The sequence below is a fragment of the Hevea brasiliensis genome, chromosome 18 (assembly GCF_030052815.1).
Source record: "Hevea brasiliensis isolate MT/VB/25A 57/8 chromosome 18, ASM3005281v1, whole genome shotgun sequence".
Lineage (NCBI taxonomy): Eukaryota > Viridiplantae > Streptophyta > Magnoliopsida > Malpighiales > Euphorbiaceae > Hevea > Hevea brasiliensis.
The window spans coordinates 44,599,653-44,616,438 of NC_079510.1; the positions used below are offsets into that span (position 1 = coordinate 44,599,653).

A 16,786-nucleotide genomic window follows, 5' to 3' on the forward strand; every position below is an offset into this window, starting at 1 on the left:
TACAATTTTTTTTATGAGGTTAGTTACTTATGAAGATTTTATTTGAGTCGATATATTAACTATTTATAATTATATGACAATTTGATATTATCACTTATAATAATAATAATAATAATAAAAGGAAATGTGCTATTGCACCTGTTTACATATACACATCTGAAATTTAAATGTATTTTTTATTAATCTTTTTAATAATAGATTAGCGGATTTGAATAACATTGTGAGAGGTGAGAGAAAGGGCTTTTAATTATTTTAATGAATTTTTACTAAATAATATTAAAATTAATTTTTACTAAATATGAAAAATAAGATGAATATATTAATCATATAAAAGAGAACAAGTATAAGATATTAAGATAAGATACTAATTTAATTTTTGAGTTGCAATTTGGGGAAATGTCTCCTATAATTGTACTAGTCTAGTAGTGGGACTTGTGTTGGCCCATAGCAAAGTAGTGACAATCAACTTGCAACCATACTCTTTTGTACAATTTGCCCTTTCAATCATTTCATTCTAACACTTTTATTTTTATTTATGTGTAATAAAATTTCAAAAATATTCTTTCTAATAACTTTTTTTTTATAATAAATAAATTTCAATTTTTTTTAAAATTGAAAAAAAAAAACACAGGGACAGGATAGTAAATCTTGCCAACTTTGAAGGTAAATGCCTTCCTTCCAAAATTGTCTGAAATGAGCATGAAAAGTCTCAGTAAAGAAAGAAAATTTACAGGGAAAGAAAAAATAAAATTCTCTCTCTAATAAAATCTGACACTCTCTCTCTCTCTCTCTCTCTCTCTGCCTGGCCTTTGTTTTCTCTTGGTATAAAAAAGGGCGAAAATAAAATGGCTGTTGGCTGTTCATTGATTGAGCCAAAATAGAGAGAGAGAGAGAGAGAGAGGGGTAAAGCAGCAGCAGCAGCAGCTAGCAGAACCATCAACTCCACCACTAGCACTATTTCCGTTACTGGAAACAACTGCCCAAAGCCCATAAAATTCTCTCCACATACGAATAAATATATACACATGTCTTTATATGGTTGTAGCTATATATTCTCTGTTAAGATCTTGATATATGTCTAAAGTGGTTGCTGCTGTTGTTGTTATTGCATGTTCATGTGCCTTCAACTTGCTCTGAAAATGCTTTGTACTTGAGTTTCTTACTTGTACTATTTTGGGTTTTTCTCGTGTTATAAGATCTGGGTTTTTTGAACGAGTTCTAAGGGAAGTAATATTTGGTACTTTCAAGTGAGATCTATTGCTCTTTTGTGAGTTTTGGATTTTGGGTGTTACTGGGTCTGTTCTCAAGTGCTTGGTTGCGGAGCCTGGCTCATCTGATTGCTGAAATCATTAGCTCACAATCTGGTCGGCTCTCTCTAAAGAAGCACGCGTGGGAGATTCTGTTCTGTTTTTTGGAGCTGGAATGTGGGCTTCCATTTGCTGAAGATTTCTGTAGTTTAAGCGCCTTAGTTAGTGACTAGTCAAGTTGGGGGTTGTGGGTGAAGAAAATAGCAAGCGGATGTGGCTGAAATCGATAGTCTTTTGTAGCAACACCGGCTTCGGTTGAGGAATCAGAAGTGGGTTTTTGCTGGTGTTGTTAGTTTTCAAATGAAGTTCATGTTGAATATCATTTGACTTCCGCGTTTCGCTGATGGTTAGACACAAAAATTTGTCAATCTGGATTGGTGTTTGAAGGGGAAGGGAAAAGGTGAAGGCATGGTATTGTGTGGGGAGAAGCCAGTGAAGAGAATAATTGTTGAGTGGTTTGGTTGGTTTAATTTGGGGTTTAATTGGTGTGGTTAAGAGTGGTTCTTTTGGATCTTTTTGTTGCGGGTCTCAACCTGTTTTTGAAGGCGGTATTAAATCTCTGTGATAATGAGGCTCTCTTCAGCTGGTTTTAATCCACAGGCACAGGAAGGTGAGTATTATTGCTTGCAGGTTTTCTCCTCCTCTCTTCTTCTTTTCTCTTACTCTTCTGTTATTTATTTTATTTTATTTATTTATTTTTTTTGTTTGGGGGTGGGGGGTGAGGGTTGTTCTTTCTTTCTTTCTCTACTGGTTTTGGGTTTATTCATTTTTTGTCCGGGGATTTGATTGAGTTTTGAGGCGAGTTTGTGGTTTAAGCATGGAATTGGGACATCTACAAAATCCATTTGTTACTTAAAAAATATGGGAAAGGGATAGAAATTGAGATCTTCAAAAGCATAGTGGGCTGATAGATTCTCTTTGGTTGGTTTAAGCTCTTTACTTTTTGGGTTTTCTTTGGCAGCTTCAGCTGCATGGTGCGGAGATCTCAATTGGTACAAATGTTTGGACCTCCACAACCCACCCCCCAACCACTCCCCCTCTCCCCCCTCCCTCTTCCCTTCCCCTTTTTTCAGCCGTTTCAGTAATCAACCAGAGGATAGTACAACGAATCTTGTTAAATAAATAGCCAAGGCCCTTATGGCATCTTTGATTAGTTGATTTTACTAGTAGAAGTGCTTATTATAGAGTCTTGACGACTTCAAATGTCGGTTTTCATGTGATTCTGACATCTCCCCGAAAATGAATTTTGCAGGGGAGAAAAGGGTTTTGAATTCTGAACTTTGGCACGCGTGTGCGGGCCCTCTTGTTTCTCTGCCTGCTGTTGGAAGTCGTGTCGTATATTTCCCCCAGGGTCACAGCGAGCAGGCAAGTATATGTAATTTGATTATAGCCTTGCTCCCTGTAATAATGAAGAGGATTGATATATTACCTTGAATAATTATGTTTCAAGGTATTGTGTGTTTACTATTTGATCTGAATATTGCTTCAGCACCATTTATGCTTATCATCTTGGGTAAAACAGGCTTTGAAATGCTTAATATTGCCTTTCAGTGGTTAAGCTATTTAAGTAGTCGGGTTTGCATCTTGCATCTTGAAAATTCAAGTTGAAAATGCCAATCAGTGCACTCCCACCACTACTGGATGCCAGTATTAAATGGATGATTCATTCAAATCACCTTGTGTTATAATAGTTAGGATCTCTTTACTGTATTTCACCAAAATCAATGCTCTTTTGTGTAGGTTGCTGCATCAACTAACAAAGAAGTGGATGCCCATATCCCTAACTACCCAAGCTTACCTCCGCAACTTATCTGTCAGCTTCACAATGTGACCATGCATGTAAGACTTACTTGTTTTCTAGTTCCTTGTTCTGCATATTCCCATTGGATCTTCCTTAAAAGGCTTAAAAAAATTTCTCTATTTCAGGCAGATGTTGAGACAGATGAAGTATATGCACAGATGACATTGCAGCCATTGAGTCCTGTATGCCATATTGTCTTTATTGGTTTTTGGATTTGTTGTTCTTTGGTTGACATGAATTACATCACATATTTAAAATGTCCTTATTCTATAGCAAGAGCAGAAGGATGCCTACCTTCCAGCGGAATTGGGCACCCCCAGCAAACAGCCAACAAATTATTTTTGTAAAACTTTGACGGCCAGTGACACAAGTACTCATGGAGGATTCTCTGTCCCTCGCCGGGCAGCTGAAAAAGTGTTTCCTCCTCTGGTAAAGCTTATTTCTTACCATGGAACAAGATCATTAGTTTAAGTTCCCAGTGGTTGAAATCTAGTGTGAAATTATGTCAATTCTTCATTTGCAGGACTTCTCACAGCAACCCCCAGCTCAAGAGTTGATTGCTAGGGATCTACATGATAATGAATGGAAATTCAGGCATATCTTTCGTGGTGAGTTTTTTTTTTTTTTTGAATAATGTGTCTTCTTTGTTGTGTAGTTTTTTAAGTTAGCATCATTTCTATCTGTTAAGCTATCATACTTGATCTTGAGGTTGGTGTAAATGATATTTGTGGTGAGTGTTTTAATAATTATCATGTATCTGATGCTCAAAGGGATGAGAGCACTGCATGTGAATTTTTTTTTCTTTTATTTATTTATTTATTTTTAAGTTGTAATACTAATTAGCTCTGTTCTGTAGATTGATTTTCTTCTTTTCTGTTTTACAAGCGTGCAGAACTTTCTTTGATATTAAAAGCTCAAGTAAATTAAGTTTTTTAATGTTTTGATTTTTGACATTTAAAATGTTAATAAATCCACATCCTATAGTTGCTTTGTTGGAAGTTTTACAGTGTATTGGATTGCTGCTGGTTATTATCTTGCGTAGTGGTTGATAATTCTGAGCTCTCAAGAATAGGAAAGGAACACCTGTAGATTACACACCTGACAGTTCTCAACTTTTCTTCATACAGGCCAGCCCAAAAGGCATCTTCTTACGACTGGGTGGAGTGTGTTTGTAAGTGCTAAAAGGCTTGTTGCTGGGGATTCAGTCCTTTTTATTTGGTAGGCTGTTGGTTATCTCTCCTGCAATGTCTTTTTTTAGCAGAGCTTATCTTATTTCTAATTGCATTAGAGTAGAATGTATCCCAACACTTAATTTTGGGCATATTTAACCCTTGACTGAAAGTACAGGGTTTATTTGGTTTTTTTTTTCCCCTTCCTTTTAGTTTTCTTCTTGCATAATCTCTTTGAACGTTAAGTATTCTCAGGGTGTGAAACTCATATCGACTAGATGATCTTTGCTAAGTAAATCACATATTCTCTTGGATACTTGGAAATGCATATGACATGGGTTTAGTTAAAGAGTGAATGTGATTGCTATCTTGTGAATGTCTAATATAGATGGGTATTACTTTATCAGGAATGAAAAGAATCAATTGTTGCTTGGTATCCGACGTGCTAATCGTCCTCAAACTGTGATGCCTTCATCAGTCTTATCAAGTGACAGCATGCATTTAGGGCTGCTTGCTGCTGCAGCTCATGCAGCTGCAACAAATAGCCGTTTCACCATATTTTACAATCCAAGGTGTGATATTGACTGATGTGAAATTTTGAATTTTGTTGTTATGTGCTCCCTTCAAATTTTCATTCTCTCTTCAGGGCTAGCCCATCAGAATTTGTCATACCATTGGCCAAGTATGTTAAAGCAGTCTATCATACCCGAGTTTCTGTTGGTATGCGCTTTAGGATGCTATTTGAAACAGAAGAATCAAGTGTCCGTCGGTAGGCCCTAAGCCTTTAATGTTACATTTATTATAATTGTTACAATAACTGTATAATTGTATTCACTTTCTTGCAATTTGTTGAGAAAAAGTCTTTTTCCCTCACAGCTGTAAAAGATGAGCTTGATTATTGGCTGTGGTAAACAATAAATTCATTACATACAAGTAAGACTAAATAAATATCTGCTCCCGTTTTATAAGGGGATGATCTGTTGTCAAATTGCAGCTGGTTAATATCAATGGGCTTTTGAAGTTGAATCCTCTGTGCTTTGTGCGTTGTGTATGCAGTGTATTTAACCACTTTTGTGCTTCTATCTGGTGCTTCCTTGGCTCATCTGATAACATGTTCTCTTCTTGTATTGTTTTGTCTCCTATTTTAATGCGATGAGCTACTTTCTGAGAAATTTTTGAATTTATTTATTTTATTATTTTTTTATTTTTTTAATGTATACAGCTACATGGGTACAATAACTGGCATAAGTGACTTGGATCCTGTAAGGTGGCCTAATTCACATTGGCGTTCTGTCAAGGTGTGTTAAGAAAAATCAGCAGATATCATATATTGTTGAATAAATTGTTGTTTGGCAAAATGTTGTTTTTATCAAATTTCCTTCAGATATATTATGTGAATATCCTTGCTAATGTAAATATAGCAAATAAATGTAGGTTGGCTGGGATGAGTCCACAGCTGGAGAGAGGCAACCAAGAGTTTCCCTATGGGAAATTGAACCACTAACAACATTCCCAATGTATCCATCTCCATTCCCTCTAAGGCTTAAGCGCCCTTGGCCACCTGGACTTCCCTCATTCCATGGTAAGCTTGTCTATTGCCAACTTGAGGGTTTTGATGAGTAGGTTGTATTTCCTAAAGTTTAGTTATAGGCTCTTTTTTCCCCCTGCAATTTTTTAGTCCCTCCCCTCTATACAGTTTGCATTAAAATCAACATTATTAAGGATTATGTTTTTAGTCTTAATTAAAAAAAAATCCTTCAATATTTTGTTTACCAATTTTTTGAATGTAGGAATCAAGGATGATGATTTGGGAATGAATTCTCCCCTTATGTGGCTTCGAGGGGATGGAGATCGTGGAATTCATTCTATGGGCTTTCAGGGACTAGGAGTAACACCATGGATGCAGCCAAGGGTTGATGCTTCCATGCTTGGTTTGCAAACTGACATGTACCAAGCTATGGCTGCTGCTGCACTTCAGGAGATGAGGGCTATTGATCCTTCTAAACCATCAACTACACCCCTTCTGCAATTCCAGCAACATCTTAATCTCCCAAACAGATCTGCTGCATTGATGCAGCCCCAGATGTTGCAGCAGTCTCAGTCTCAACAGGCCTTTCTTCAAGGTGTTCAAGAAAACCACCATCAGCCTCAGGCTCAGGTTCAAACGCAGTCACACCTTATTCAGCAACAGTTGCATCACCAGCACTTGCTTAATAGTCAGCAGCAGCAGCAGCAGCAACAACAGCATTCCCTGCCACAACAACAGCATCTGGTTGAGCATCAACAGATTCCAAATGTTGTATCTGCAATGTCTCAATTTGCTTCAGCCTCTCAATCCCAGTCACCACCATTACAAGCTATCTCTTCCCTTTGCCAGCAGCAGAGTTTCTCCGATTCAAATGGGAACCCTGTGACAAATTCTGTTGTTTCTCCTTTGCAAAGTCTCATTTGTTCATTTTCCCAGGATGAATCAACTCATTTGATCAACCTGCCTAGAACCAGTCCCTTGATAACTTCTTCTGTCTGGCCATCTAAGCGAGCTGCTGTTGAACCTCTTATTTCTTCTGGAGCTCCGCAATGTGTTCTGCCCCAACTGGAACAGTTGGGGGCTCATCAGACAAACATTTCTCAGAGTTCTGTTTCATTACCACCCTTCCCTGGTAGGGAGTGTTCAATAGACCAAGAAGGTGGCACTGGCACTGATCCACACAGCCATCTTCTATTTGGTGTCAATATAGAGCCTTCATCTCTTCTACTGCAGAATGGAATGTCAAGTCTTAGGGGCGTTGGCAGTGATTGTGATTCCACAACTATGCCATTCTCTTCTTCAAATTACATGAGTACTACGGGCACTGATTTCTCGCTTAACCCAGCAATGACACCATCAAGTTGCATTGATGAATCAGGTTTCCTGCAGTCCCCAGAAAATGTGGGCCAGGTAAACCCACCAACTAGAACCTTTGTTAAGGTGAGTTGCCTTTTTGGCCTTCCAATTATTTTTCATTACTTGATGTGCGTTGTGGAAATCTCATAATTTAATAATTCTGGTTATTTCTGTAAATTATGCTCAATTTCTTTTCTTTTTACCTGATGCTGATATTGTATTGTTGCAGGTTTACAAGTCAGGGTCCTTCGGTAGGTCGCTGGACATTACCAAATTCAGCAGTTACAATGAATTGCGGAGTGAGCTTGCTCGTATGTTTGGCCTTGAAGGCCAGCTGGAGGACCCTCTGAGATCAGGCTGGCAGCTTGTATTTGTTGACCGGGAGAATGATGTTCTTCTCCTTGGTGATGACCCCTGGCCGTAAGTTTCTAGCTTTTTTCTAGCAATTTTTTAGTTGCACTTTTTCTTTAGAACTTCTTGATTATTAGTTTTCTGAGAGCCTGGTGATTTTAACCTAAGTTGTACTACCAGCATGTTGTCATAAAAATATTCTGAAAATAAAGTAATCTCTATATGCAATGGTTATGAGATTAACATTTTCCAAAAACAAAATATTTTCTTTTATCTGTTTTCTTGCCATTCTTCATCACTACTGATATGTTTGGTTCTTTGTAAACCAGGGAATTTGTAAACAGTGTGTGGTGCATCAAAATACTCTCACCACAAGAAGTTCAGCAAATGGGCAAACGAGGCCTAGAGCTTCTGAACTCGGTCCCAATTCAGAGGCTTTCTAATGGCAGTTGTGATGATTATGCAAGCCGGCAGGACTCAAGAAATTTGAGCACCGGTATCACTTCTGTGGGGTCTTTGGACTACTGATCAATTTAACCAGTTAAGATACCATTTTCTCTTTTGTAATATTAGTTTCTCTTTGGACCCTTCCAGAGGGGGAAGTACTGCCTAATCCTAGCTTAAAAGTTATATGTAAGTTATTACTGTAATTAGAAGATGCTGTTCTTTCTTTCTATGATATTGAATACATACAATTCATAATTAGAAGCAGACAATATTTTGTGGACTTAGCTGTTTGTTTTTGTTATGTTGCAATCAATATTTTATGAGAAAACTTTGATTGTAGAATGAACGTGATGTTCCTGTGTCATAATTTGGGCTTTTCGGTCAATGTGACAAGAACTAATGGGGTGTGATGACTAATACAATTTGTAGGATGGGTCTAAAGTAGCTAGGAGTCAAAAGCAGCTTCTTATGCTTGCATTAATGGGAAAATGGCCCAACTTCGTTAAGACTATTGGCTCTGGACAGAAGCGTAAGCTTCATATTTGTGCTTTTCTTTTGACCATCTTTATCAATCCTATCTGGATTCTTTAATCTGGGGATGCCCCCTACCCAATTTAAGTGGAACAGAATGCTCATAGCAAATCTGTGTATCATGTTTAGGCAGATGGTGGTCGGTTTGTCTTTCGGTAATATTTTATCGAGTAGGCTTGAATTGCATGGAGAACTAATTTTAGGCATTATCATCTTGGTTGTTTTTTCACTGTGTTATACATGGCTGTGCATGTAAAGTCCATTTGTAGAAGGTAAGTGGGATAGTTCATTTGATTTCTAGGAGGAAATACTCTTCATAATATAATATTTCTAAGTAGATAAAAATCAATGTCTTGTAGTATAGGAGGTTAAGAGCTGAACTCAACTTTAGTACACCCCTTGCCTAAAAACATTATCCTCTTGACTTCGGATGATAAATGCTCAAAGATGGAATGGAAATTAAATAGTGGAATTCCTACGGAGTTATTTACTTTTGACGCAGTAGACAAAATTATTCTGTGGGCACCTACCTTTGAATCATCTTCAATTATTCAGGTTGTCCAAATGTGCGCTGAATAGTGAGTCATGTGCATCCCTCTCTTCATCTTCGATCAAAATCTTATCAATTTCTACATTTCTTTGATGATTTTGAACCAGTAAAAATTGCATATATATTTTTTAAAGTTGAGATGATTTTTTTTTTTCTTTATTCTTGTGGGTCTAGTGTAAGTGGTCATTGAAAGGCTTTTGTTTGGTGATGCATGTTGTGGGGCACCGAGTGCAGATAGGACTTGTGATGGAGGATGGAATGGTGACAAGGTAGAGCACTGTCGACAATAATACTACCAATAAAATGTAGGACTGACTGTCCAACAACCCCTTCAAAAGGGCCTTTACCCTTGGGTGGGGGTTCCCTTTTTATCTCTTGCCCGCCTTTGTATTTGTTTTCAAACTGAAACTTTTTGATACACCCATTCTCTGAAATGCACAGAATGATAAAAAAATTTAGGGCATATTGACCTATAAAAAATTTTATAAGAAAACTGAAATATTGATTTTTTTTTTAAATTTTTTAAAATTTAATTAAGATTTGAAAATGTTGATTATTAAAGATTTGAGAGATTATGATTAAGCATATTTACAAGGAAGCAACCATGAGTACTGATTGGATTGCGAAATTGGCGTCTCTCTTCCTATGAGACTTATTCTTTATCTTCTTCAACAACCTCCTTCTGAAGTGATAGCTGTGAAATTCTTCTGGTTCGCTCTTCTTCTGCTTAGGTTTCTTTTTGGAGCTTTTAGGTCTCTTTTTCCAAAATAATGGTAATAATAAGTTGTTGATTCATTAGGAGCAATTCAAGAAATCTTTAAGTTTTTTATTCATTCGAAAAATTCAGTTTCAGCCCGAAATTTCAGCAAACCAAACTGGTCAGTCTTGGTTTGATTTAAGACCGGTTCTTTCAATCTAATTTTGATCAATTTTAGTTCAATTTCATTTTTAGATTGAAAAGTTTCAATTTTGATTCCGAATCGAATCAACTTAGATCTTCGACCTTCTCACAAGTCGACCCTGTTTCTCAAGTTGGGGCTGCTGTACTGGGCCAATCTTCGTGGTCTCTTGGGTCACAAAAACCTAATCATTCATGGCCGTCTCTATGTTGTAATGTTCTAGTGCAACACATCATCCAAAATCCAAATATTCAGACCTTAAACGGGTATTTTGAGGGTTAGTTGTAAGTTTTAGGATCAGTTTTCTTTACTTGTTCAAGGTGTTCGTACTTGGTGTTTGAATGAAGTTAATGTTACAGAAAATGCAGAGAAGGTTCACATAATAACTTGCAAACTAAGGTCACTCCATTAGATACAAAGACTGAGCAACATACAGGACAAGTGGACAACACTCGAATGAATTTTGAAAGGAAAAAACGAAGTACAAGAGATGCCACTTTGGCTCAATGAGTATGAGCAAATTCTTTCCACTTGAATATTTGATGTTTTCAGTTTTATGACAACCAACCACAGCACATGTAATGGGATGATGGCATTCGTCCTGTCTGACGTATAGACTCTGCTTGGGCTGCAGTTTTTTCTCCATCCCTGTTTTTCCTGGCTTCTGCTGCAGCGTGTTTTTCTTCTGACCGTTGCCTTGCCATGGAGATCTTCTTTACCATCTTTGCTTGAGCTTGGGCTCGCATTTTGTCTACTTGGGCCTGAAAATTTATGGATTTCTGACAAGTCAGTAAAATATCTGCCCACTACATAGCAGTCTCAGGATGAGTGATGCCTATATTTCACCTAATCTTGAAAAGAATTAACTAAGATTTTAGGCCTTCTTGCAATTTTCAAATGATCTAGGCTACTGTTCATTCTATTAAACAAGAATGCAGACAAAAACTAAAATCATGTTAGAGGCTTAGAGCTATAAATACATGTGGACAATCAAAAGGCCATTAAAATACCTCTATTTTCCGGATCTCTGCTTCTAGTTTTGCTTTCTGCTGACTTTCCCATGCTTGAATTTTGATTTCTTCACGTTTATATCTGAAAGGTTCAAGCACACTTTGTCAGATAAAAACACAGGAATATTATCTTATAGCAAAAAGTTACTCGAACTGCTCCATATATTCTCATGAATATCGCTTTAAATATAGTTCAAGGGTACCAAGGTCATGGAAAGAACCTTGCTGTGTGTTTAGAATTTTCAGCTTCTTCCCATGCAGCTGCACGTCTTTCAAATTCAATCCTCTCAAGCTCCTCAACATCAGTAGTCTCAACTGCAGATGTATTCTTTTCCCGATCTTCTTTACTTGCCCATGCTGCGATATTCATCTTGCCTAGCTGGACACCTAGGGCCACAATCTCCCTCCTTGTCTTTAGTTTAATTTCTTGCTCAGTTAACTCTTTTTTGCCATTTTCAGGGGTGTTTTGTGTATCATCATCAGTGCCATGTTCCATAGGTGTTGGTTCCCCTCTCCAGGGAGTAGATGGGATCGAAGAAGTTGGGCTGCGGAGAGGAGTTGTTGCCCCCACAGGAGTAGCAGTCCTCGAAGGCTCTTGACTTGTAACAGGGGTCATTTCTGTTCCCATGTCTCTCATGCAGACTGATCTTATGACAGGAAGAACTGCAAAGTCATATGATCATATTATCAAGTGCAAAAAATGATACTTGGTAGAACAGATGAAAAGGGATTATGATACAGGGTTAGCTTCTTAGACTAATTCTATCAATGCCCTACTCTATTTTTGCAAGTCCACAAATAAGAGTTTCAATTATTAAGGTAATCAAAAGAGCCCATTATCAAACGACAATATCTATTTTGGAGACCGGACAGACCCTAAATGGTTGATTCAAAGCTGCATAACTATCAACTTATTAGAAGTTCAAGCACCCAAATAAGCATTGCCGTTTTATCATGCAAATTATATGATGGCATTTCTACAAACATGGGGACAATAAGCGGGGCAGAAAATAGTCAAGCATGGGAACAATAAAGTCATCCTTCTTGATTATTTTGATAAAAGGGATCAAATGGCTGTTTAAGTGTAAATACATCAGCGAAAACTGTGTTTTAAAACAGTGTTCTTGGAGCAGAAATGTGTATTCCTGCAAAAAGGCATCATTGTAAAATAACTTTTATATGCTTTTCTTGTCTCTTGTTAACACAACACTTCATAGTGCTTTAAAACTTATGCGCAACAAAGCAGTAAGCTTCGTGGTTCTCAACTTAACATTACTCAAAGCACAGCATAAATGCAAATTTACCTGTTGTTTCTTCTGCTAAACTATTTGTATTATATATTTCTCTTTGATCCACTTCCTGCAAGTCTTTGGTTTGAGTACACTGATCAATCAGCAAATTACCCTCATGTGCTTGACCAGAAACAGAAGGAGTTCCAGGGGGAATAAAAGAGAACTTCTCAAATGCCACTTGTGAAGCAGACTGACAGAAATCTATGCGTTTAGTGTCTGCTAACCTGCTAATCAATAACTTAAGATCATGATTTGCTGATTCTGGAGCAACTCTCACTGTCTTAGTTCCAAGCACCCGATTAGCTTGATTGTATAAAGCATTTTTCTTAGAATTAGGCTGCACATTTTGCTTATTCATTATCCATTTCTCCGCATCATTCCACTTAGATGGCATTGGCCTTGAAAATGATCTTGTAAATTGATTATGTACTGATCTTTCTTTATGAAACTCAAAACTAGAAGAACTAGCATTACTATCATAATCAAGATTCTCATCTTCAAATGATCTCATTGGATGAACTGCAATCGAATTACCACTTTCACCCTTTGAAAATTGCTGCATTCTAACATGACCCGCATTGCCATTTTCCTTTGGCAATGTCTCCTTTGGCTGGCAAGATGTATGATGAACTTGGCTGAGGTCAACCACTGTGTCACCTGGTGCAGTCACAGATGCAACTTCTAAGCTGGAAGCTGCAACTGGAGACAATAGTTCTAATAAATAAGTCCATGCAGAAAATGCTTCATTTAGAGCAACAGAAATTCAAAACCTACCTAATTGCTCAAATAAGGAGAAACTATAATGAATTAATTTACTACCAACCCGTTTTATGCCAAATAATACCCCAAAGAAAGTGAAGAATAGTAAAACCAACCTTCCTCATCATTGGAGGCTAATAAGCTATTCTTGACAAATTCGGTATCGTCGATCCTTGAAGGAGATGTTCTTGAAGAATTACTGTTTGATCCATCCTTCTTTCTATTATGGTGAGGTCCCATTAGCTTCATCCTCAGCTTACTTGGAGATATTATACCAGTCTGCATATGATAAATCAAACCTTTAATCCACAGCTTTCCAAGAAATACAGCAAGAAACTTTTTTACAAGATTAATTGAAAGCAGCAAACCCAAGAAAAAGTCGAATTCTTTTAAAACAATTTCTTTGCAAATTTATTTAAGGCACTTCTCAAATTGACCCATTCAAGCATAGAAAAAAAAAAAAACGAAAGAAATAGCTGTGTAATAAGACCTTTTAATACATTCTCCAACTTCAAATAATAGATCACAATTTTGGAATTAAAATTATATTTAGAAAAAAAAAAATTCAAACACCATAAAAGCAAAAGCACAAAACCCAGATCATCACAGAAACCAGGTGACAACAACAATGAACTATTGCCTTACATTATTAAATCAAAAAACCTGTAAGCTACCAACAGAGATAAAGGGGAAAGGACCAGCGCACCCATTAATTTGCAAATTGCAAAAACATCAAGAACAAACAAAAACAGGATAAGGGTCTTTCAATATCAAAAACAGCATTCAAAACACAAAAACCAAACTACACCTGCACTTTGTGTATCCTCTCGTACTCCATTAGATCTCTCTCTAAACTGTTGGGGTCTCTAGAATGAAGGAGTAGCAGCAGAGGAAGCTACAAGCATACGTCTCTGTCTCTGTCTCTCTCTCTCTCTCTCTCTCCCCCCCTCCCTTTGTTGAGAGCTGTTTTTTTGTAGCAGACACATCACAGGTGCCAGAACTGTGGCCACCGTGAATCAAAGATCCAAGCATTAGCTTCTCTTCTCTCCCCCGACCCCACTCCGAACTCTCCACGTCACCACCTGGGCCCACATCTCAATACACATACACAAGGCAGGCGAGATTAATGGCAGTTTTTCTTTTTTTTTCCAAAGGGAAGACGACAAATAACTTAGCCACAGAAATAGACAGTCATATAAATTATGATTTTAATGAAATTTATTTTTTTCATATAAATCACTCGTACACTCGCTTCTTCAATGGATATGAGAGTTCAAAGACTTAATCCTTGGGGTACGTCTACCAAATAACAGACCTCAACTCACAGCCATCCGATGATAAGTCTCTTCATTTATTTTCACTTGTAAAATTTTATTTTATTTTTAATAAAAAAAATTTAATAATAAAAATAAATTATTATTAAAATTATAATAATTTTAACATAGCCTAATTCTCCATATAAATCATTCCTATACCCACTCATCTAACCAATACGTGAGTCCGAAGGTTCACATTAATGGCAGTTGGCAATTACTTGCTCCACCAGCCGATGAATCGCCCATTTTTTAAAAAACAAATTCATCTTTTTCCCTGACAAATTCTAATTTCTCACAACCCAATTCAAAGACAGACGAAATGCAAAAATAAAAAAAGAAATTATAGATAGGGAATGATTAATAACAGGCTTTTGAACAGCGGAGCAATGATGGAAAAGTGGAATTTCAGCTTGCTCTGTATGGTAAGCTGATCATCAAGTAAATAAATGTGTCATCATCTGCTGAATCACTGAAAAAATATCACCAAAAATATTAAGTAACAATAGAGGAGAGTTGTTTTCTTCAGTGTTATTAACCAATCCAATCAATGGATCCATCCGATTTTATTTATTTATTTATTTATTTTATCAGAAATCCATCCGACTTTCTCAACAATGATTTTCTGAGCTTTAATTATCAGTGCAGAAACAATCTATTTTTGTTATGGGGCTTTCAGCACTTGACTGTTTGTCTCTTTGCATCGTTCTCCATTATTTTCCATTTTGACCAGTTTGGATTTTTCTTTCATTCCAGGGAAGACTATAATTTAATGTGACAATGTCATCTCTATAATTAATTTTCTGTCATTTTTAAGTTAATAGCAATTCCCAAAAAAACAAGTTAACATATTTTGTACTTAATTAAGAATAAATCACTATAATTAATAACTAATTAGAATGATAATTTATCTCTTTTATTAATAACTAATTAGAAATGGACTCAATGGGGCAGAGAAGACAAACCTTTCTAGGATTCCATAAACAAATTCACCTTTCAAAAAGCACTATGGCTAATCATTTCATGAATTTGGCTTCACTCAAAATCTAGGTATATTTTGATTTGTTAAAGTTTATCTCTTTCATATATCTACAACCTGTTTAAAAAAATATTACAATTTTGATATTTAACATTTTATATTATGAGAATAATTATTTGATTTTTAATTATTAATTTAATAATATAAATAATTTACTAAATTAAATAATCAAATAAATTTTAATAATTAAAAATTCAAATCATAATTTAAAAACAAAATTCTATAAAACGTGAAAAAAAATTGCAACATGGTGTGTATTTATTGGAGTAATATACTCATGGGTAGGGTTGAGTATTCAGTTCGAATCGAATCGAACAGAATTAAATTATAAAAATTGAATTATGTATTTTAGAAATCGAATCGAATCAAGATCGGTTTAAATTGAATCAAACCGAATCGCTCTATTTCGATTCGATTCAATTTAAACCGATCGGTTTTGATTTTTAATTGATTTTTAATTTAGACTTGATTTTCAAATTATTTGATCTAATTTTGACTTTGGCTTGAACCTACTAACCATTAATCAATGAAATTAAAAAATTAATATATATAAAATTAAATATAATTCATAAATTTTCCATAAAAATAAATCAATTCATAAATCAATTTGATTCGATTTGGTTTGATTTAAACATATAAATTATTATTTGGTTCGGTTCGGTTTAACCGATTTTTTTCTTTTCAAAATCGAACAGAATAGAAATAATTGAAATTTATATAATGTAAAATCGAACTAAATCGATTAAATTTTAAAATCAAATTGATTGAACCGAATTGATTCAATTCGATTTTTTAATTTGAACAAAAACCTGCTCACCTATGCTCATGGGCAATTAACTAGCATAAAGGAGCGTAGTTTTAGATGGTTACATGTGATTACCCCACAGCCCAAATAGTCATCATCTCCAAGAAATGCTTTTTAGGGCTTCAAAACCAATGTTCTTTTTCATTAAAAAGAATGCTAAATCCACTTAATTTATGGGTCACTCAAAGCCCTAGGCAAATGGGAAAGAAGAGGTGAGGTCCCCTCCTTCCTCTTCCATATATTCTTTGTTCAAAATGAATTAAGGCTGCTAGAAGAATGAAGTTGGTCCAAAAACATTCTAAAAACATAAGTATAGAAATAGAATTAATGATTAAATGGGTTGTTCACATGTATTCTTTGTCTTTCTTTGGGGACATGAACAAGGAATTACCTTGCTCATCTGCCACATGTGAATTCATTAACTAGCCCACTTCTTTGACCACATTCCTCACATGCCCACATAAGATGCCTCCACCTTATTATTATTATTAGGGGTGTGCAAACGGTCGGTTCGGTTCCGAACCGAACCGAACCGAAAAAACCGAAAACCAAAAATCGAAAATTTTAAAAACCGAACCGAACCGATTGATAAGAGAAAACCGAACCGAATCAAATCGATAAATTTCGGT

General features: G+C 36.1%; 2 protein-coding genes across 9 annotated transcripts; one reads left to right on the top strand and one right to left on the bottom strand.

Annotated features, from left to right (window-relative positions):
• Positions 1-737: 737 nt before the first annotated feature.
• Positions 738-12,276, top strand: LOC110650212 (auxin response factor 6). Of its 4 annotated transcripts, XM_058140896.1 has the most exons (15): positions 738-1,917; positions 2,560-2,672; positions 3,048-3,146; positions 3,234-3,290; positions 3,382-3,537; positions 3,632-3,716; positions 4,236-4,326; positions 4,685-4,849; positions 4,924-5,046; positions 5,500-5,575; positions 5,712-5,859; positions 6,068-7,245; positions 7,391-7,581; positions 7,842-8,052; positions 11,409-12,276. In XM_058140896.1, exons 1-14 carry the CDS (start codon positions 1,875-1,877, stop codon positions 8,038-8,040), a joined length of 2,724 nt encoding a protein of 907 aa, XP_057996879.1. In that variant the 5' UTR covers positions 738-1,874; the 3' UTR covers positions 8,041-8,052; positions 11,409-12,276. The 4 variants fall into 4 exon arrangements, with proteins under 4 accessions (XP_057996879.1, XP_057996881.1, XP_057996880.1 ...); XM_058140898.1 differs by lacking the exon at positions 11,409-12,276 and having other exon boundaries at positions 738-1,937; positions 7,842-8,243; XM_058140895.1 differs by lacking the exon at positions 11,409-12,276 and having other exon boundaries at positions 739-1,917; positions 7,842-8,243.
• On the bottom strand, positions 10,323-14,091 carry LOC110650213 (uncharacterized). Of its 5 annotated transcripts, none has more exons than XM_021805069.2 (6): positions 13,809-14,091; positions 13,117-13,279; positions 12,254-12,934; positions 11,171-11,612; positions 10,950-11,031; positions 10,323-10,718 (listed from the first exon to the last, which is right to left on the bottom strand). In XM_021805069.2, the coding sequence occupies exons 1-6, from the start codon at positions 13,836-13,838 to the stop codon at positions 10,494-10,496; spliced, it is 1,623 nt and encodes a 540-aa protein (XP_021660761.2). In that variant the 5' UTR covers positions 13,839-14,091; the 3' UTR covers positions 10,323-10,493. The 5 variants fall into 5 exon arrangements, with proteins under 5 accessions (XP_021660761.2, XP_021660758.2, XP_021660759.2 ...); XM_021805066.2 differs by having other exon boundaries at positions 12,254-12,955; XM_021805067.2 differs by having other exon boundaries at positions 12,254-12,940; positions 13,809-14,086.
• Between the last annotated feature and the right edge of the window lie 2,695 nt (positions 14,092-16,786).

Bases quoted from the DNA above. Each gene is read 5' to 3' on its own strand.
- LOC110650212 (XM_058140896.1), top strand. From the start codon at position 1,875: ATGAGGCTCTCTTCAGCTGGTTTTAATCCACAGGCACAGGAAG. The intron at 1,918-2,559 runs GTGAGTATTATT...TGAATTTTGCAG, and splicing joins TAATCCACAGGCACAGGAAG to GGGAGAAAAGGGTTTTGAAT. The intron at 4,850-4,923 runs GTGTGATATTGA...TTCTCTCTTCAG, and splicing joins ACCATATTTTACAATCCAAG to GGCTAGCCCATCAGAATTTG.
- LOC110650213 (XM_021805066.2), bottom strand. From the start codon at position 13,838: ATGGAGTACGAGAGGATACACAAAGTGCAG. The intron at 12,956-13,116 runs GTTGGTTTTACT...CTTATTTATTAG, and splicing joins AGCCTCCAATGATGAGGAAG to AACTATTGTCTCCAGTTGCA. The intron at 11,032-11,170 runs GTTCTTTCCATG...TGAACCTTTCAG, and splicing joins AATTCTAAACACACAGCAAG to ATATAAACGTGAAGAAATCA.